The sequence below is a fragment of the Cygnus olor genome, chromosome 6 (assembly GCF_009769625.2).
Source record: "Cygnus olor isolate bCygOlo1 chromosome 6, bCygOlo1.pri.v2, whole genome shotgun sequence".
Lineage (NCBI taxonomy): Eukaryota > Metazoa > Chordata > Aves > Anseriformes > Anatidae > Cygnus > Cygnus olor.
The window spans coordinates 19,660,741-19,683,079 of NC_049174.1; the positions used below are offsets into that span (position 1 = coordinate 19,660,741).

The 22,339-nt window shown below is 36.5% G+C and overlaps 1 protein-coding gene across 10 annotated transcripts in view; it reads right to left on the reverse strand.

The window, feature by feature from the left end:
• The window catches only part of MYO3B (myosin IIIB), a 213,926-nt gene that overhangs the window by 103,045 nt on the left and 88,542 nt on the right, over window positions 1-22,339 (reverse strand). For 9 of the 10 annotated variants that reach the window (XR_005821290.1, XR_005821291.1, XM_040562175.1 and 6 more), the window contains 13 exons: window positions 17,699-17,795; window positions 16,714-16,830; window positions 15,725-15,829; window positions 12,975-13,058; window positions 12,048-12,250; window positions 11,543-11,641; window positions 10,846-10,960; window positions 10,330-10,456; window positions 9,979-10,189; window positions 8,543-8,690; window positions 8,145-8,298; window positions 6,129-6,217; window positions 4,372-4,501 (listed from right to left, as the gene is read on the reverse strand). Coding sequence is in view for 8 of the 10 variants with exons in the window: in XM_040562175.1 (XP_040418109.1) it covers window positions 4,372-4,501; window positions 6,129-6,217; window positions 8,145-8,298; window positions 8,543-8,690; window positions 9,979-10,189; window positions 10,330-10,456; window positions 10,846-10,960; window positions 11,543-11,641; window positions 12,048-12,250; window positions 12,975-13,058; window positions 15,725-15,829; window positions 16,714-16,830; window positions 17,699-17,795 (1,679 nt within the window). In the remaining 2 variants the exon portion in view is untranslated. The remainder of the gene's footprint in view (window positions 1-4,371; window positions 4,502-6,128; window positions 6,218-8,144; window positions 8,299-8,542; window positions 8,691-9,978; window positions 10,190-10,329; window positions 10,457-10,845; window positions 10,961-11,542; window positions 11,642-12,047; window positions 12,251-12,974; window positions 13,059-15,724; window positions 15,830-16,713; window positions 16,831-17,698; window positions 17,796-22,339) is intronic. The other variant, XM_040562181.1, reaches the window with a different exon arrangement.

Here is a 22,339-nt window from a genome sequence, read left to right on the forward strand (position 1 = left end):
TGTTTGTTTGTTTTTAATGAGACATACAGTGTTTATAATTAATTTTTATCTGAGGGCTATAAGTAGGGCCAGAGATATAAAGGCATGAAGAAAGTGGACTAAAATCAATACTGAGGAGGGAAAATGACCTTTAAGCAGACTAATTATAATTAATTTGTTTTTGAAAAAATGTGATTTCCTCATATGTTGGGTGAAAATTCTTCCTTGTTTAAATATCCTAACTCTTTGGTGAAGGTTGTGAAAACTTTCACCCCAGTTCTCTCTGAAAAATTATGCTCAAGTATGTTGGGTGTATGAGCAAGGAGAGCTTACTAACCGTGGGTGATACAATACCACCATAGCACTCTGAATATGTGAGCAATACCCAATGCTACTAGATTTATTAGACATGATGTTGCTATAGCAGTACTGGTGCTCAGCTCTGTATTTATTCTATGCAGCCAAGCCCAGATCCCACATATCCCTCACAACTGGGACACGGACATTTCTCTTGGGTTCCTGCTCTGGGAATGAGTAGGCTGGAGTATTTCTCCTTTCTTCCTTCCAGGTAGCAACTCTCCCCCACCTCTCCCCAGCAAGGATCTAAGGCAGAACAGAAACACCATGACAAAAGCTCTAAGGGTCTGTGAATCAGGAAAAAGTCTGCAGAGATTGTGTTTCAAGAGTAGAGAATCATGTTGTACTGCAGCTTTTCTGATAAAATGAAAACCCTCTCGCACACCTTCCTATCTCCCCAGTACAATCTGGTCAGTTGGGGAAAATAAGGTAAGAGAGAAAAAGTGGAAGAGGCAGCTACAGTCTCAGGAAAGAGAAAAAAAGAAGAAAAAAAAAAAAAGAAAAAAAAAGCTTTTTAGCCCAAGCAGTCTAATGGTACCAGCATTTAAATGTGATACTGCAAAAATTTTTGAGTATCAGGACTGGGAGTCAAACGGTCTGACTCCTCATTGTTACCACTAGTGAATGTACCAAGGCTCTCCTAAATCTTTTCAGTTAAATCGACTTCTCTTGCAAGTCGACTCTCTTTCTAGATTGCATGATTCCTTTTCACTCTGATGCTTTAGCTGTGACAGTGATAAACAAACAGGAATGCCTGAATGGAAAAGTGTATATTCAACTGGAGTAGTGGTTAGCTTTCTTAAAATGCTCTATTTCTCTCTTGTATTTGGAGTAAATTCTGTTTTAGTTTTAGAAAACATAAAATCCTCATCACAAAAAAGCTGTGCCTGTTGAAAAAGTGACATATATGGAAACAATTGAGAGAATCAGTAGGTTAAATCAGAGTATGTTCATTCAGCTTTGAGGTTAAAGATCCCTAGAAAGTACAAACAGATTCCAAAACGTGCTGAATGTACCTAAGTTTCCACTGAAGGAAGAAAAAAAAGCTGCACACTCTACAAAATTAGTCCCAGAATGTTTGCTTTAAGTTCTGGTGTCTCATATCAGTAATTGTGTGCTCTTTTAACCATAAATCACTATTACAAATGTGCACTTAATGTCCCACTGTTAATTTCTGGTTCTTTAAACTACACAGTCTGCTACTGTGAAACAGAAGCATTTGTTAAGAGGGGATAAGTATATTTGATAAATTAAAGGGATTAGCATGATCTTAAATTAGTAAAGGAATTTAGTCTTTTTAATATTTATTTTCTTGCTGCTGCTCAGTTTTTGACAGTGGAAGACATGTCAGTTATATAAATATACTTCAAACGGAAGACCTTCTCAGGGTGGGAAAGGCATCTTTTTGTTCTTACTGGTATTTAAGAACTACATTTCAGTAATTGTCAGACCCATGTTAATGGTTTCTTGCTTCTGGCATAGCACCACCTAGTGACTCTTATGCATATCGGAGAGAGCTGCTTGGCAAAAAATATGTACACTGCAAATTCCAGAGCTAGTTGCAAGCAGATGTGAGAATGTGCTGTCACTCATCTTCAAACAAAACACCAGAGATACTGGCAGAAGGCTCATTTCAAGTCAGGGTTACCTGGAGAGATGCAATATGGCTTCCATGTAAATTATTAACTTTCACATCAGTCAGTAATCTACAAAAAAGCTGGAGAAAATTGTATCAAGATTATGAATCTTAATCTGTATTTTTTCTGGTTTGCTTCAGGAATGAACTACATGTCAAGTGGAGGGAAGAGGGCTAAGAGGCAAGGCCAGGGTGTGATGGGACATTTACAGAGTCACTATTCTTTTCTTTACAAAAGCTTCTTTGTAGAAAGTTAAGAGTATAGCATTATCTTTCTTTACTAAGCAGAGATGAAGCAGCATTGCCAATACCTTCTGAATTCAGCCAAACCTTTCATTTATCTTGCAAGCTGCCAAAACTAAACCTGGCAACAATCTGATTTTAGAACACAGAGGCCCCAGCACAGGATGTGGGTGCCAATTATATTAGACAGCTGGAAAAAATAGAACAAAATCACAAAGACTTTCAAAAAATAGAAATGACATAAGGGTTTTAAGCTATTCTTATAACACCATGCACAGGAGCATATGCATAATAATTTTTAACAGGATGTCCTGTACTGACTTGACAGAAATACAGACAACACCCAACTTGTTTGAACTTTATGGAAAGGTAAATGTTCTATAATGGGAGGCAGATACCATCCAATTCATTTAAATAGGAAACAAGGAAGGAATGTAAGAGAGGAAAAAAAAAGTGGAACTACACCAACATGGTAAACATACATGGCTGCAATGAGAAGCATCTTCTTATTGAATCTTTCATGCATCTTAGGCAAAATACTCAGTTTTGTGCTGCTGCCACTGAAAATACCTCTAAAAAGCCAGAGGCAGATAAGTTTGCATGAAAGCATCAGTGTTCATGTGGTTGTCTTGTTCATCATCAAATTTTAAAATACCAATAAAATCAAATGTATAATATTTACAAAACTTGTGACAGTGTGTTGTAACTGTGAGAAAGCACCTAGTCTGTTTTATTCTGACAATAGCTCCAAGGTATAAAATGGCTGGTAAAGAGGGGTGTGGAAGCACATTTGACCAGATGCGAGCTTTCTTTTTCGCTTTGCTTGATCGATCTAGCATGAGTAGAAGAAGCTACTTTTACCAGTCCAACAATGACTCAAATGTCAGAAGAAATATACACAAAGATTCTTTGTTTCCCACTTAGGCAATAAATAATCCTACTCCATCTTAAACTATATCCCCCTCCAACTAAACTTGTCATAGCTGAAAGGAGAAGCAGATTCCTCATTGGATTCTCACCTCTAAGGGAACTCTAAATTTGTAATTTGAAAGGAGGTAATCCAGAGCCTTCTAATTACAGGAAAAGAGCAGAGACAATGTAAAAGGAATCCATCCTATGTAGAATACAGACAGATATTTTGCTATCAGTTACACACGTGCAAAGAAGGCTCTAAAATTTGAGTTCCTCCAAATGTTCCTTTTCTACACAGAAGTCTCAGGAGAGGTTGAGGGCAACACCAGAAGCTGTAACTGGGCTATGAAGTTTCCAGAAATCCTACACAAAGCTGTTGCGCAGGCACAGAACTGTATCTACAACCTATGTACAGCAAGCCTATACAGCACTACCTAATGCACTTACACTTACTTCTGCTCAGAGTATTTTTGACAGAAATGCAACAACCTCACAAAAATGATTTTGCAATCTAAAACAAGACAATGCATTTGGATTATTCCTTATTACTGCATCTATTTCTTATCCATGATGAAAAAGGAACTTGAAAAATGTGCAAAGCATTGAGTGACATTTTTAACGTGTACATTTCTTGGCATGCATACTGCAGAACTATCATTCCAGCTGTCGTACCAGATTACTGGTATTCTGGCATAAATCCATGGAGTAATCAATTTTATTTAGCTATTTTATTTAGCCATCAGTTTTATTTACGCATAGATCTGTGCACTTTCATGTAAGTCAGGGTCAACAAGCTTTAACTAAAGTGAATTAACTAATCCTAGCAGATTAGTAACCGTACTTTATAATTTGTAAGAAACTTTTTTATGTATTGCATTGAGATGAATCTAAACAGGTGTGTATTACCTCCAAACAAACTATCTACGCTACATGATTTAGAAACTCTAAGACATGCTACACAAGAACCTATCGACCAAGAAATTCCCACGTTCTCATCCTGCTCTGAAAATGAGTTCTGCCCTTGCATACCAGATAATTTCCCTTCCTCTGGAATAAATGCCTGCGTTTATACCCACATATGTAATAAATAAATAAATAAAATAGTATCATAATTTGATATCTGGGAAACTTTATACAGCAGAGCTGAAAAAGAATGGCAGAATTTTATCTAGAAATAACTAGATTTTCAAGGAGGAAGTAGCTGAAGAGGTTGCAATGTCAGCAAAGCTGTTGCAGAAAAATACCTGTTTTTGTTAATGGACTAGAGAAGAGCTGCTGAAGAAGTTTGTTCTCTGAAGTTCGCAACACCACCACTATGTCAGCAGGAAGAGTGTCTCTGTTCTTCTCGAGAAATGCACAGGCATCATACAATACCTAGCATGGAAACAGAGTCAGACAAGTCACCAGAAAGGGTTGCCCTAAAACTACCATGTTATTTAAAGTGTGAACAGTCAAGATGACCTTGTAGACCAGTTAGTTTGGCTCTGACAAGCCAGTGAATTATCCACAAAAGATTTAGAAGTGTACAGCTACAGCAATGTCTTCAAAACGTGAACTGCCTAAAAAAACACCTATATTCATCACATCATTGCAGACCAAATTTGGTTAAATAGCTTTAGTCACATTATATTATGCATTATATTAAGCTTTGCCACATCAAAGTATGGTATGCATGAAGTAATATAACAGTGATAACTCATTAAAGCTTAAGTTGACAGTTTACATGTGAAATAAATGGTTCTCAGGTAGTCACCATCTATTTGCTGTCTGCAACAAACTGATCTGTAACTAGATCTCTTGGAGGAACAGGAGTAAAATTCAGATGCAGGTCAGTATCAAGGTGCATTAAATAGGCTTCTCACTGCTTCTAAAATGATAGTAGGAAAAGAAAACTGTCATCTAGGACCTTTCTTTCACTGTGCTAGGGCACACCAGTTTTGATTCTTTACTCTCCAATGCTTCAGTAGGCAAAATTGCCTTTTTTTAAATGATTTTAATTGTACTTTATAGAAATTAATGCCTGGCTACTTGTAATCATACATGAATCTGTTAATTTTGCTTATCCTTTTATTTTTTAAAAAACTGCACTAATATTTTTTTAAACTGGTTTTATTATTACTAGCAATATTCCTTACTAGCCTAATTCCACTGGAGTCCACGAGTTAAATACAAAGAAACTGAAATGCTCTCCTACAATGGAGAACTAGTCAGTAGTGGTTTTATGACTTGGTCATTTGGGTATGAAGAATTTAATAAACCTGTGTGAAATTTTGCAGTTATTCTTAACAGGACAGAAAGCTGGACTAAGTTTACTAGAGCACATCATAAAATTTTTGACTCTGAAGAAGAGACTTTATTGGTAACTATAAAAAACATGGCTATTTCATTTTGACTTTTTGTTTATGAATGAAGATTTGCACCTGAAATCACAAGTAAAGCTCATGTTATCTGAAAAAATTGGACCATTAATCCCCACATAAAATAATACATGGATTGCTGAGAACAAAAGAGGTTAGGTGCTGTGGAGTACAGTTGTGTGCACTAGCAAAAATTGCTCCAGTCAGTCTTTCCAATGCTTTCAATATGGGATTTAAGTACTATGGAAGATACTGTTACATGCTGCCTTTACACATATATGTTATCTACAGTCATACACACAATTACCGTGGCATTCACACGATGTTAACAATTGTGTAGCCTGTACTAGCCCGACAGCATTGCCCCCTTAAAAATATTGTAGTGATGGTGTTTCTGGTGCCAGATTTCTTTCAGAATAAAAGGCAGTTACTGTCTACCAAATTTCTGAAGAGGTCCTAAGGATAGGTTCTAAAATGGACTACTTCACACAAAAATTTTATCATAGATTCTAGGTTTTCTAACTTTATCATTTTATCTGTAAACTTTCTCATTATTAAAATGAGGGAAGAAAAAAAAAAAAGCAGTTACTTTGGATAAAACAGATAATGACCCCACCACTAAATAAAAAGTCACATGGCCCTACCTTCCCAGCATAGTGCTGAATACCAAATGACAGTTCCACTCCTTTTGGTCTCCAGAAGTATTTGCATCGTAAGTTATCCTCAAATTTATCTAAACATTTGAGAAGTGACATTGATAAAAATGAATAACAGTGGTTAAGTAAAATCGCCCTACTAATTAAGGACTGCTTGCTGCTATACTACTATATACACACACATTGTCAGATTGCCCAATAATAGCTGTGTGCCATCTTCTTTGTGCTTTCTTCCCAGCTATTACTTTTGAATAGAACAACTCAAAACTAGAATGTCTTTCAAATTCCTATGTTCATGCATAGTTTTGTGCATGGAAAACTATTACATAATAGGGGCTAATGAGAAGGTGTGAAAACTTCTTATATTTTGCTGTGAATTTGCTTTCTATATATATGTGTATGTATGTACATTAAGGTTTGGGGTGAATTTATTTCAAAGCTGTGCACATATCTGGCCTGCCTAAATGCCTGTTATTTTTATTTTCCCTATCTTCCTTTCCCCATCCATTTAGCTTTGCGTATCATATTTTAAGTATATGTCTATGTTTTCAGGCTGGGGCCATCTCCCATTTGCCTTTGGACATCTACATCTATCCAAAGGGCTCTCTGTTTCCTGTGACGCACCTCTGAAGAGCTGACAGAAAAAAAAACACCACTTGCTATGCGGTGTCTTTTTTGCTCTGTGATGTTTCATACTCTCTCCAATATTTTGTAATGAAATTAGTGCTGATACTGTGAAACTTGCTATTGTATTTCTTTATCTGCACTTGCAACTAGAGACCCGAGGCAAGAATCAATTAATAAAATTCTCCATCATGTTGTGTAGGTCAGACAATATAATATTTTTTTTTCTAATGTTAGAATCCATTAGTATTTTTTCTTAGGCTTTTCTTTCCATTAATGTGTAACCAAGCTTGAAAATCCTTCAATTTAAAGCAAAAAGAATTAAGTTTAGAATTTGGCAGGGAGGGAAGGGTTGGATGCAGAGTGGGGGAGAATTAATGATTGCCTGGCACATCTGGAGAGGGCAAAATATCTCAGTTGCTATCTCCTTGAGGGATTCTGCTCTGCTGTGCTCTCAAGATATTAATAATAAGACTGATAAGTTCTAGACCAGAGAAAATGCCACTGTCAAAGTGCAAGTTCAATACTCAATATTAACTGTTTTACAGGACCAACAGGGAGGCTCACAGTTTTAGTACACAAATAAGGACTGGAATGAAACCATAGCATTCAGTCTGTCTTTGACCTCATTTCAAATTGCAGCCCAGAAGTGAAAAATCTTGTGCATATATCATGTAATTTACCAGGCAGCTGTTATTTTTCTCTGACTGAGTTTGAATCCCGGCTGTACATTACATTGAACTGGAACTCTCTGTTACATATCACAGGGAAAAATGTAGCTCTAGTAAATAAAAGCAGGACAACAGTTTTAAACATGGCATGCACTGCACGTTTTAAAGTTGGCGCCAAGATTTGTTAAGACATACGTAAAATATGCATGAAGGAAAGGAAACATTCTGCCAGATGGCACACCAGAAATAACACACACTTTCTATTTATGATGAGATAATCTGGAGTGAAGCAGTATTTTCTAATTGGATAAACATGGGCCTAGGATCCTGGGAGATCTTAACTTTACTCTCAGCATTAATGCTAACTCCCAGGGTGGTCCTAGATGCACAATAATCTGCTATGTTGCAGCCTTCCTTTTTAAATGAGGATAAATGCTTCTTGATGTACCTCCCATACAGGGACAACACACCGGTTATTTCCTTAAAACACTGACAGACAATAAGCCCCTGACACCGGATATGTAACATAACTTTTGCAATACAAAAAACATGCATCATGAATGATGAAGCACAATGAAAAACATACTTAAAACGTCAAGCAAAATGGCACAGTCTCAGTAGAACAACTAGGCTAGTAAAACTAAGGTAAAGATGTCAATCCACGCTCACAAAATATATGTTGTTTCCCAGGATTTTTGTTTGCTCATACCAACTAACGTTAGGTCTGTTGCCTGAGGAAATCGACTTTCTTCATCTAGTAGAGAAAGAAGACCCATGGGTTTCTGGAGGAACATATCTAGAAGCGGACGGTTGTCCTCATACTCCACTGCAGCAGCATCGATTCCCTCACTCTGATATTCCATCTACAAAGTTACCAGCACAGTTTTTATATTGAACAAGTAAAAGCAACATTGTTGAGACATTAATGATGCACAGCAACACTCTATGGACCCCAACATTATTAACAAAACAATAACTATGTTGAAAGATGTGGCCATGACTTGTATTTAAACCCCATAACCATTTTACAGTTTATAATGTACTCCTGAATATGATCTATGGGTCAAAATGGCTGATTCAACTAGACTTCGTAAGAGTTGAACTTACTTGCTCAAGTGCAAAGATATGTTGATTGAAATAAAACTGGATCTGCTCATTAGCAATATTTATGCACAGCTGTTCAAAGGAATTTCTTGCAAAGTTCTCAAATCCAAATATATCTAGTATCCCAACATTCATCCCATTTTCAGCATTGCTGCATGTGAAAATACAAACAAAATTCAGCATGGGCAACACCCAGTTAAAATCAAAATAAACATGGTAACTAAGATTGCATGATCAATTCAATCTGCTGCAAAAACAGCGGAGAAAAAGTGTGTTTGAACTTATCAAGTTATGCATTTGTTCAACATCATTAATGACTTGGTTTTACACTTGCCTTGTGCAAATTTCCATGAAAGAAGCTGGAGAATCACAGGTGAAAAGCAGGAGAAAAACTCTTTGCAGATATATTAAAACAAGTGGTTTCAATAAGCAGATCCCCAATAAAACCTATTGTCAGCTCCTCCACGTAGACAAAAGCGTCGAGCTCATATAGAATGTTTTTGCTATACTCAGTCAGCAAAGTAATTTCTACCAAGTCTGCTGCTGTTACAACAGGATTGTTAAGGGTGTTAGCTTATGTATTCTCATTACCACAGTCACACTGGAACTGCAAGTGTGGATGATGACATTTCTGCATGATATAATAAAATACCAAGTAGGAATCTCCAAGTTATCTCCAAGACAAGAAAAATGCAGAGCATATTAATGTGGTGCCAAAGCACAGCATTACATTAACATTATTCTGTGGTAGAATTCAGAACTAGCATCATCTTTAAGTTATGTTTGCAATAATTATTCCACATGTTGTCCTACTACAGTACTTGTTCCCTCCATGCCTTCTCCCAGGAGGGAAGGAGGAGTCTTGTAGCAAGTTGAAGCACTTTGACATCACCTAAGGCGTTCTCTTATATCTAGAAATCTCTACAGCTGCTTGAAAAGAGCAAAGCAGCCAGACCAGTTCTTGGCAATGAAAAAAATGTGAACGTTTCTGTAATTACAAACAATTCAAAATTGCCAATTACAACTCAAGTAGCAGCATAATAATAATCTGAGATCTGTATTTATTACTATCGCACAATGGCAGAAGTACTGGAAGGACTGTGAAACCATGCTGAAGTTTTCAGTGCACTCCAACTATTTACTGGCCTTTGGTATGACCTAATGTTCACTACATAGGAAGCATCTTCTGAAAGAATTTTACGTTATTTTCACCATCTGATTTCCGTTGACTTCAGTAGCTAAATTCCACTCAGCTCTTTGAAAATGTTGGGGTTAATGTCCTGGAAACAGAATTCAGTATCACAGCATGAAAGCCATTTTGAAGCCTTAGCCAAAATAAACACAGCACCCCTCCCGCAAAATCAAAAATATACAAATGGATGAACCCATCAAAGACTACTGCACAGTAAATACAAATGATTCACCAATGTGTAACTTGCCATATATTTTTATCTGGCTGAAGCAGTGTATTAATACGATTTACAATCCAGCTGAAGAGCCGGCCATAAAGTGCTTTAGACATGGCATCTCGCACATCAGCTGCTTTGTCCACAGTGTTTGTTCGAATAATAGTTTCCCCACGTGTTACAACACAGTGGGATGTTAGGGCCTCTTGAAGTTCTTCTGACCCAATACTTAGCAGTGCAGCAGCTGAAAGACAGTGAAGAAAAGATATTTAACTGTGATTATGCAGTGGAAATCACTAGCATTGCCTGTTACCACAAGTTACAGATTCTCACAGATATAGTCAAATTGCTTTTGTAGAACTGACAATGTTAAAATGTGTTTACCATTATCTAAGGCTTCTGGGTTGGGAACCTCACTTTTATCTGTTTGGTGTTGCGAAGAAATGGCAGCAAACTCAATATTTCCAGTATTTAGGATTCCAGTCAGAATTCTGTACACTGAGTACACTTCCTGTAAAAATGACAAAAAGCACTTTTAAGGAATCATATTAGATATGTACTCCAAATTTACTCCATGAAAGAAAAAGGGGAACACTGGAATGGCTATTAAAGCTTGTAGACTGTTCTGTAAGCTCCTATTGGTTGTTCAAGTAAGCTCCTATTGACACAGACAAGTGTGATACAGAACTGTGAATGGACTTGCCTGATTACAGAATGAGACCTCAGGCTGGTCCCGGCTCCTGGGTGTGTGGTTTTGCTTTCATAATTCATTTCCGTCATAAGAGAGATTCTGTGGCACAGCTGTGTATTCACACAATCAAATGGCAGCCTGAACACAGGCAGTGCTGGAGATGTTTTTAGAAAGAAGGTCAATAATGGTTTAGAAACTGTATCTCTTACCTCATCAGTGAATCCTATAATTCTAAAGCAATGCTGAATTGCTTCAAATTGCCTTCCATAGGAATCCTTGGTAACAATATCATGCATTACTCTTCCAGTTTCATTATCAATATATCTAAGTAGAATAGGAGAAAGAAAGCACCAAACTAGCAGATATGCCAGTACAAACTTCAGTGACTTTAATGTAACTGCATCAGCAAATGGAAAGAACATTTATTGAAATATCTTCCAATTAAATATTTTCATGCTAATTCATAAGAAGTTTTAATTTTTGTTACACTAACTTTTGCTTATACTTTGTTAATATCTGTTCATAGCGTTACTAACATTTTATACATGCACTCCCTCACCCAATACAGATCAGATGCTCTCCAAGTACAAATGTCTATCAAAAAACACAACTGCAAAATATATTTGGGGTTCTCTGAAGTATCACAAGAAAGCACGAGGTGACTGTCCTGATCTGAAAATAGGACAGAATATTTACATAATAATGAGATTGTTTCTTCCTTCTCTTTAAATGGTTCAAGTTCTCATACAAATAATATAATTCTTTATTGTCCATCCTTTTCTTTGCTTGGGAGGATTAAAAAAGATCCTTAAGGGATGTAGAAGGATTAAGAGAGATTTTAAGGCATCATACTGAAAGCAAGAGCTGATCAATAGCTAATTACAACGAATAGTTAAAACAAGTTACCTAGGAGGCCTTTTTTCAGGAAGTCTATATTCAGAAAGTTTCTTCTGATGATATAGGCCAGCATAAATATAATAAAATATATGGAAATTTTTCTCTCCCCTGGAAACAAAAAAAGTATTTCTATAAAGCACAGATGTTTATACTTGCAGTATCTTGTACAAGGAAAAGTGGAAATCCTTATTGTGAGCTAATTGAGTAGGTAGCAAATATCCCACTTGTTTTAATGGTGTAGGATCAGTGCCAATAACATTGAAAGCCTGAAGACAACTATTTCAACTGTGAAACACAGAATACCCAGCCAATCACAATATTTCTCCAAAGAATGGAACAGGTCTGGCTTCCAATCCAAAAGAACTTTACTACTCTTTTCATTATAGTAATGTATAAAGGACTAGCACTTTAGTAGAAGACACTACTGAAAGCATTTAAAATAAGGGTTTTTGCAGAATTAAACAGAATCCAAACATTACATAAATGTGAAAGGACAGATGATTAGTACACTTACACAGCCTGTTTTATGACCCTTGATTTTTCAAGTAGATACTCAGAAATCTTTGCCCCCATTACAGCTCCTGTGGGCGTAAACATCATTTCCAGATATTTTCCGAAGCGACTTGAGTTGTCATTGATGGCAGTGCAAGCATTCCCAAATGCTTCAACCAGAGGATTCACCTGAAGAATTTTCTCACGCAAAGCACGGTTATTGGCCTTCACAGAACAGATACAGACCAGAAGGACCATTAAAAGAATATATTGCTTACCCACAATCGAATTCCTGCCTCAGAAGCATAGCATCCTGTTATCATAACTTCTTATGGAGTTTGATACTCTGTTAACCTAATTACACAATAGGGCCATACACTGAAAAAGAAACGTCCTATTTGTAAAAAAATAAAAATAAAAAAAATGTATTCTTCCTTCTCTGCAATTCTTCTGCCTCTGAAGCTTCACGAAACTTAGTTAAAGCCCCCAAACCATCAAAAGCTGAACAAGAAGAACATTAGCTAAGATTGAAATCATACTAATACATATACTACTTATGGTTAACCTTACACACTTATTTTCCCATTGATTTGCATTAGAATCGTTACTCATTACATTTAAACATGTAAGAGCTTCTAAGATCAGATCCAAAGCAAGATCTGTCATTCTTTATTGTATACATGAACAATGTCATAAACACTGTAGATAACTATAAGCACTGAACATTCGGAATTTGTCACTTTCCCTTTAAAAGTATTGAGTGGCTTGGTGCAGGTTGTACTCTAATGGCTTGATTCAGTGCTCACAAATGCTTTGCTTGATTACTCTGTCCCTGACTCAAGTGGGAAAATTCACATGAACAGTTTTATGTATTAAACATTAAATAAGAAGAAAATTTCAGGGGATGGGGAGAATTTGTTCATAGTTTTACATGATTGGCTAGAAATACCTTTCCCAAGAAGGTCAAATGTTGGACGATCAGATGGGCACTTTCTGTCTTTCCAGCACCACTTTCCCCACTGATGATAATGCACTGAACACAAAACAAAACAGTAAGTGTACAACTCACCACATGGTCAATAAATGGGTTTTCAGCTGTTACTGCTCCTGTTTATTATTTAACGTTTAGTACCAAAACCGCAAAATACCTTACGGGTCAACTCTCTCAACTTCTTTCAGAAAGGAAAGATCAGTAGAGGCTGAGTGTAATCATTTCATAATTCCTTAGATCACTAAAATGCATCTTGTAATGCCTGACAAGAATGTGCATATGTGCAAAGGAGTGAGTGAAATTCTATGCGCTAAGACATAAATGAGTGACCATGTCTACAAGCTAACATACACGGTGCACACAGGCAGCTTGTTGCAAATACTCAGAACTCTGAAGATTGCCACAGCTAGTTGATGTAACATAATTCAACAGTGCATCTGAGCTCACTTCATTGAGTTCATTTGAATTAACATGAAATACAGGGTACAGCTGTACTTAATATACTCACCAAAAGTCTGCTTCTGGCTTTAAAAATTATTTTAAGGTTTGCTGCTGTGTAGAGAAATTATCCTGTAAGTGATGATGATATTCAGGCTAAACAACAGACTGACATCTAAACATTTCAGAAAAATATGCATCTGTTCATTGGGTGATTCTGAGAGAACATACCCATGTTATTTCTGAGTTGGCAGACTGTATGTAACATGGTATTTTATAGGTTCTCCAAAGGCTTACAAACTCGGGGATTAGCTGGAAGCATCTGAATTACTTGAGAATCTGCTTTCTGCTGGTATGTTTCATGAATGAAATGGAAGGCCAGTACACCTGGAATGTCAGTTCAGAGCTGAAGTGTGAACACTTCAGGTCACAGCAAGCATGAATTCTAATGCTATTTATTATTTTCCAATTTTTCATGTACCCTACAGATCGCCAGTGCAAATATTAGTCTACTTAAAGTACAGTATGAACTGACATAGGATAAATGTTAATGCCAAGCAATTGCATAGATTTGTAAATTTCTATGCAAACACATGAGACTTCCTTGCACCATACACTGACTCATGCAAGATTCTTTGCCGGGAAAAGAGATGAGGTCCTAAAATACTTGACGCAATGATACTTGATACAGAACTGAGCTTTGTGAAAAGGTTTGAAAGAGACAGCAGTTCTCCAGACAACATTTCTGACACTCCTTTTTGACCAAGAGAAAGATTATCCATTCTCCCCTCCCCAGCCTGGAATATATGGAGGCATTCCAGCTCTTTTTTATTTACCATTCTCACTGTGAAATAGCCTTGCAAGACCAACCTTTGCTGTTCCATAAAAAGCGATGCATACCAGTGGGGAGGTAAGTTATATAAAGTATATATATGTATATATATAAAGTACATGGAATAATTAGTGGGTATGTTAGGTACTACTAGACTCTGTGCTCCATGATAGATATTGCTGTGAAGTTTTCTTAGGAATCAGACATCCTGTGGTGTCTGTCTGATAGAAGGTGTGGATATTGACTCTACATAATGTTAGTGATATGACATTTGCAGCTCATTTCCTTAATTCTTGTCACGTATTTTTGTGTTTCTTGGAAATAGACAACCTAGTGATGGACTCACAGTGTTTTGATACCTAGAACTGTCTTAATCTACTTCACTAGAGGAGTCAAGTACAACAGCTTACACAGTTAAAGACCATGAGTTCTTGCAGAACTCATACTGGCCATACTTGACTTTAGCTTCACCAGAAATGTTAGACTTGGAGTCAGTTTTCAGGCTTCAAAGGAAAGTGCAAGGGAAAGCTGAGTGGATAAACAAGCAGAGTAAGTACATTTTTGATCTAGCTACAGTGTGCATCTAGCACACCCTAAAAAGAAGAGCCAGAATAACATTGCCCAGTTAATGGAGATAAACATACTCCTGTAGTCTTTTACAAACGTAAAATAGCAAACTATACATGCCAGCAGGCATAGCCAGATGTCTGCAAATAATTTGCTGCCTCTGCATAAATGCAAATTACTTCTTGAAGAGGTAGGAAGGACATATAATATTAAAAATCTATAAAGTTAGCCTGCTGGACTGACAATAAAACTATTTTTCTCTAAATAATAATATATGTAAATAATTATTAGACCCCAATATCCATGTACATACATCATGTTCAAAAGAGTGCAAAATTACAGTTTTAAGAATGCAATAAAAAGGAATCTAACTTCTACAGCACAATATTTCATTCTCATTAAAATCATTGCTAGACTTGTCTCCTCATTATATTCATATTAGACCTATCCTTAATATAGTTTACTAAACAATGACTTGATGGTTTGTGTTTTTTGTGACTTAGAGTAAAAATAAATGATTATCCATTACTTGCTACTGTCTTTCTGCAATGGAAGAGCAGTTAAAACTCTGTTAACCTGCTACAGCATTGAGACCCCCCTATTTTACACAAGTGTAAATAATTACAATACCTAGTGCAAGACAGGCTAGAATCAGTGTATTGCAATAGCCTGTGGTTGGTGTCAACTGCCAGAAGTTCATGGGTGTCTGGGAAACTATAATGGTCAGGTAACCTTTTTATTTGACCTATTCAACTTTGTGCTCTCTTTTATGCCACTGTCCCAACCTGACTAGATTTCTGCTCTGTTTTTCCTCATACAGGAATAAAAGGCTTAAAGAAAAAATCCTAAAGTACAACATGAAGATTCTTACCTGATCTTTGCTGAACGTAACCATACTTTGGTAGGCAGCATCTGCAGAGGCAAATATGTGGGGGGGATTGGATGAACGCTTCACACCATGATAAAGCTTGGAGAACTAAGAAAAAAAAAACACAAGTCAGAATACCTAATTAAAATGTACAAATTAATTGTAAAATTAAGAACTGATACAGAAGATAATGACTATCTTCTGCCTACCAAACAGAAGGCAGTTGTCTGTTCTACCATGAAATTCACACTGAATCACCCAGCAGAGGAGCGTTAATTCTTGGCACTGACCACCTTCCAGAACACAAATTACAATACCTAAAATACATCTCAAAGTTGCCTTCACAAGATAGTCAAGAGAACTGTATCACAAGAAATACAATTACAAATACAAGCATTCAAGCAGGGAAATACCCAAGGTGAACCACAGAAACTGCAAAGAGTGAAACTGCAGAGTGAATCTGGAATCTGGTCCCTCTGCCTGCAGCCCTAATTTAGGCACCCACAGCCAGTAGGATTTATGGCTCCACCTCCCTTCATATTCATAAGGAATTAAGCTGCCTCTATCTTTACAGCATTTGATTCACTTGTTTCTTTTAGGCTGCAGCTGATGGTACAGGACACGTAATAACCCAATAGTGAGAGCAACTGTTTAGAAAGCAACAGCCTCAGCATGAGGTGGTTCATATACCCATCTTCTGTTTCCTGGAAGAAAGTACTAAATGCCAGACAAGAACAGCAGTAGCTGGGGCAATATTCAGGCCTCCTGTGAAAGTTGTATCACCATGGGAAAAGCAACAAAATCAACTGCATCAAACTGAAAGAGGGGGAAAAATAAATAAGTAAAAAAATAAAAGATTTGTAGCCACACATTTCTGAAGGAAGAAAAGGCTAGGGTTAGTCTGTGCTCCCATCATCATTTAAGTACTTTAGCCAGTGGTGTTAATAAAAAATGCAAAGTAAGTACTGTCCACATCTTGGAGTCTCTCTTACCTGTGGAGAGTAAATGCTGAGATTCTGGAAGGGGTTTAAGGCTATTAAAATGTCTCCCACATAAGTATAAATTTGTAAGTCAGCATAGCGTTTCTGCAGCTGATGGATAATTGTATCCTGAGAAGATTCCAGAAAAAGTTTGATTGTTAAGCAATATTTTTCCAGTCAAGATAATTTTTGTAAATATGCTGAGAACACTGATTAAGAAGTACTTATTATACATGTTATTATTTCTCAAACACTGACATCACAAAACCAAACAAATATTTTCAAATTTCTCACTAATATCATAAAACCAAGTTAAATGGCATATCCTATTGCCAGATAAGTATGCATTTTCCTATATCAGCCCAAGAAGTAAACTTCCTGAAGACAAAATGGCCATGCAGATTTTCTGCACTTCACAGTACGTTTCCATTTAATTTTTTATTTGACTGTGAAACAAGGATAATAATTTCTCAAGGATTAGATTTTAACTGGTAATAAGAGACTGTTTTAAGCAGAATGCTAACATGATTTAGTATTACATCGTCTTCTCACTGGCATGCAGGTTAAGGATCCTCAGGAAAAAAAAACTGCAGATAGTTTGCACATAGGTGTTATAATGAAATATGCAGCTGATGTTGTTTCACCACTTTTTATGCAGAAGTCGTAGATGTGTTACTCTATATAATTCAGTTCTAGAAGAGTCACTTAAATCAAAATCTTCATGACTAAATTTCTCATTTTAGGACACTTGCAAAATATTTTAAACTATCATCACTCATATTTAACTTTTTCCCCATAAAAGGATTCACTGCTACTGCTTTTATGTCACTAATAAATAGAATATTAACAAAATGATGATAGCAGATCAGTCACAAGACAATTCCTTTCCCATGTTGAGACAAAACCTTGCAAAAAAAGAGTTCTTCTCATTCTGTTAAAAGAAACAGGGAAATGTGAGGCACAGTTGTCAGAAACTGCTGCTCAGACAGTACAGTACCTCATCTAGAACTTCTAGATTTACCAGATCATCATCCAGAGAGTACTTGTCAGCTCCATCCACACAGTAAGGTCTTCTAGTATGTATTCGTTCATGCCTGGAAGTTTGTTAGTAAAGCACCAGGGTTACAAAACTTGATCAAATACAGCCAATACAGAGGCAATGGGAGTCATGGGCAAGTGTTTTTGCCATGCAGAAAACTTAGGCATGCTCTCTGAAATACGTATTGTTTACTTGAAATACCCTTTCATAAAAGCAACACATCAGTTTGCTGTGCAGTGTAATATCCCTGTTTTCTTTCTCACAAGATATAATCCTGATATATTTATTAATGCTCACAGAAAAGATTTCTCTGTAGGCTTACTACTCCCCACTAATACTGAAAAGTATTTAAAAAATATCTTTTCCCTTCTTGACATAAGTTAATAAACTACCACTCTGATTAATTAAATCTTCCCCACCCCATGGTACCTAGTCTATAGTTTTATCATCTAATGAAGTTACAAGAAGTAATAAGTAGTATAAAATCCTCCTATTACCTTGTTGTATGACAAAGCACCTCCTCAGATGACCCTAGATCTGGTCCAGAACATTTTTGAACCACAGCTGCCATCAGACTCTAAATTGTATGAATGTTCAGTCAGCTTGTCCTCAGAGATTTAAGCCACACAATAAGCAGCAAACAGTCACATAACCCCTTTATAATCAGATTATGCTGAAGGAATCTTTGAAAATGCTGTGTATATGTTTTTAAACAGCACATCTTTTTGAAACAGGGACAAATCAAGACAGTGTAATGTCTTCCACAGAGGGGGTGAAATATGAGTGCTGTAAGCACAGCCAGGCTTTTCTTTACAACAAACATAATCAAAGCATGGTAGAAGGACACCCACTGAGATACAGTCTGCATCCTGCTGAGTAACATTTAGCATTGATCCTCAATGACAGTCCCTGACAGATTGTTTCTGCATTGGTTGCCATGTAGAAAGTATGAATCACATGCTCATACATCCAGAAACAATGCTAAATATTGTATCAAGCAATAACAGAATGATAGTGTAACGTGGCAGGAAATACTCTTTATCTATAATGTTGAAGGTTAAGATGAAGATGTCGCAGGTCTTTTTTTTTTAATCCTAAATTTATATAGTCATGGAATCCTGTTTGAAAAAATAAGCATCGAGGCTCTTGCTTTTTGTCTCTTTATGTGCACTTCCACATGAACTTAGTAAGATTTCATTCCGTAAAGAGACTATTTTCATACCCAAGAGCTATTGTGTACAGAAGAATTATTGCCTGGAAAGTGTCTAACAAAGAGAAAAGTGTTAAGTATTTATTGATAATTGTGAACTACATTTAAAGATCTTCATTTTTTATGTCTATTTTTATTCATTTTTCTTGTTTACTTTTGGCAACTCTATGAGTTCTGGAAAACTACTCTATAATGGTTTATTTGAATTGTAATTAAATAAAACTGTGCAATCTGTTTTGTCAGCTAGGATATAAAATACAGGGACCACAGCAGGTTTTGATGACAGTCCCGCTTATATTTTCCATCCTATGTCCCCAAACAGAAATGGTTGTTTCCTTGATGTACATATGAAGAAATGAAAGAACACACATAAAAAAACATGAAAGAGAAATTCTTGCAGTGGTTATTATTTCAAGTGGGCAGCATGGAGACAGTGTCAATTTGTTCAAAGTTCTATTCAATTAAACCATCCATTTTTAGATTTTTGTTAGGTGCTTACTGCAGTCATGAACATTACACTGCTGACAAGCCAGATCCTCAAGGGAGTACGAACGCATGTAAGTGGCATAATGAACTACTGTTTTTCTAATTGTTGTTTCCATTTCAAAACAGAATTCAACCTTTTACTTCACAGCTGAGAAAAATATTGTTAAAAATAATTTAAACCATTTAGAGATGGGAGCAGTTATCAGTCCACAAATTAAGCAAATATTTTAACAGTTGCTGGACTTCATGGAGATGTGACTAGCAAAGCAATGACTAGACATTATAACTAATACAACTAAACTGTGAGGATATTTTTTCTGGCATAAACCATCATAACCACAATATTAAATTGCAACAAGATGCAAGTATGGATTCATCTACCAGAGGTGCAGGGAGGAGGGGGAAAGAGGGCACATCTAAACCTAAGCATCTCTAATTGCAGAATGGCTTTGCAAACTAATCTGTTATCTGATTGTGTATTAAACTCCCGCTGTTTGTTCTCCTTAAGTGATAAACGACTCAACTGTGTTATTGGAAAAGTGTTTTGTTTTGTTTTAACTCTATGTAAATAAATAATTAAGGAAACTACTCTTAGTCCAATACGTAAACCAGATAACCTTTGTGCACATATTTCCTTGTGCTTAACTCATTTTCCTAAGTACATGATTAGGAAGAGGATATTAGGAGCATAACATCACATTAGCTTCAAATCTCCTGCTGTCCTCATCAGTTTTCTACTGACCCTAAGTCCTGCTGATATGTTGACAGAGTGGGAAGAAAGAATACAGACAGTAAGCTTTTATTATTTCTACAATTTTACATCAGAAGTACACACTGCTTTTAAAGTATTTTCAAAACATTTCTTAAAAAGCAGAAGAAAACACTCTTAATTGGAGGAATAATTGTAATTTCTTTTTTCGTCAACAGTGCAATTACCAGCCTTTTTTCAATTACTGTTAGATTCACAGAATGGTTTGGGTTGGAAGGGACCTTAAAGATCATCTAAGTCCAACTTGCCAAGCGCAAATTCTAAGCAAAAGGAAAATTGATAGTGTTAGCTTATTTGCCTTAAGGTTCCAGGAATGTTCTGATTCATATCCTGTAGGATGTAGTCTCTTCATTACAAAGTGGCATAATAGGGCTAGTCACTTAAGGTATCTAACCTTATAAAACCTAAAGAGCAGTATTAGATTTATTCCAGAATTCTAGTGATGAGCATTCTCTTTTGAAAAAGGCTCTGTTCTCCCAAGCATTTTCCCTCCACCTTTTTATCACACAAAGATAGCTGGAGAGAGCTGTTTCAGATTTCGGAGGAGGAGCAATTGGCAAGCAGCACTTCTCGTGTACTAGATGTCAGCCACAGTAATAGAAGTGCACTGTAAATAGCTATATGCTAATATGACCCTGCAATCAAGCTGATGATAGGGAAGGAAAAGCTAAATTGACCACAGATACTTCTAGATTGAAGAATCACCTGGCTGGCAGGTCCAGCCTGAGGATTAAAGCAGCACAGATCATGATTTTTTTTTGTTCTTTGGCAAGTCCCCCTCTCCAAGCTCGCCCCCCTCTATCCCCAACATTCTTTTATAACAGTGCCTTTACTTTGGCCTCTTCGTGCAGTTAAGTATTTGTTTACTGTTCTTCTAGGACCCACAAAAAAAAAAAAAAAAAAACTGTTTCTGTACTAGTTCTTCTTTAAGTTATTGCCAACTTTAAAATGATTTGTGCCCAAATAGAGATTTACAAGAAAAACACTCAACACGATGAGAGAGAAAAAATAGCAGTGAATGTGCTATTGTCACACAGAGAAGCACTACCTATTCCCTGTGCATTGCAAAGAGCAAATTTTGCTCCTGTACATCAGGTTTCAGCCTGGAATAAATTGTTGAAGCAAGGTCATAACAGAAACACTGACAAAGCCTTAATTACAACAATATAAAAGCTGTAGCTATAACAAACATCTGTGTAACCTGCAGTAAAAATACGTATATTGTAATCAGACCAAGGACTGCCCTTTGGGGCCCCAATTACTTTGTAATTTTTTTCCTGTAATTTTTAACTATTTTTTAACAGTCATCTGATATGTGTACAGATGAAGGGTAGAAGTATTGCATTTAACCCACATTAAATCCTGTGTGTGCAGCATTTTACAATCAGAGAACTATTTCTGTTTCTGTTATTCTGAGTCCAAAGGAAATTACTGACTGAATGCAATCAAGTTCCTTGCAGTTAATTGCTTTCAAACCTACATGTGAGCTGGCAGGGAAGCTAGATATCTGGTTGTAAGAATTACTTCCTTGGATGGACTGCTGCTGTAATCCAGCTGGCTGACAGGAGGGGGGAAGCTGCCAAGCCACCATAGCCTCATCCTAATATCGGAGAAAGTACCCGGAACCTACCTGCCCTTCTCAAACTATTACATGTTTAGCTTTCTTTTTTCCATTTTTTTTATATTCTTTTTTACTTCCCTTTTTCCAAGCTTCTTCAGGTTTGGTTCATCTTGATGATAAGGTTACCTTTTTCTCCCTGAAAATCCAAGGTTTCTTGACTGTCTGTTCCCCGTTACAGTGGCACATCGACCTAGCATGATCCAGAACAGTGAACTATTTGCTGTCTACAGTAAACTTTAAAAAAAAAAAAAAAAAACGCAACACTTATCTACCCAAACGCTGAAGTTCTTTCATTCTTTTAAAAACTGAAAACAGAGGTTACTAGATCTTTTCCTGTTGATTCCTATGAAGATGCCTATTTATAGAGGAACATAAAATACCAAGACTGTAGGAAAACATCCGAGATAAGAATAAGCCACGCCTGGAGTTTGCCTCTTCAAAGCTGATGATAATTTGGAAACAGCCACTTTGAACCATACAACCAAAAAGCATTTGATACTTAATAAAAATTGA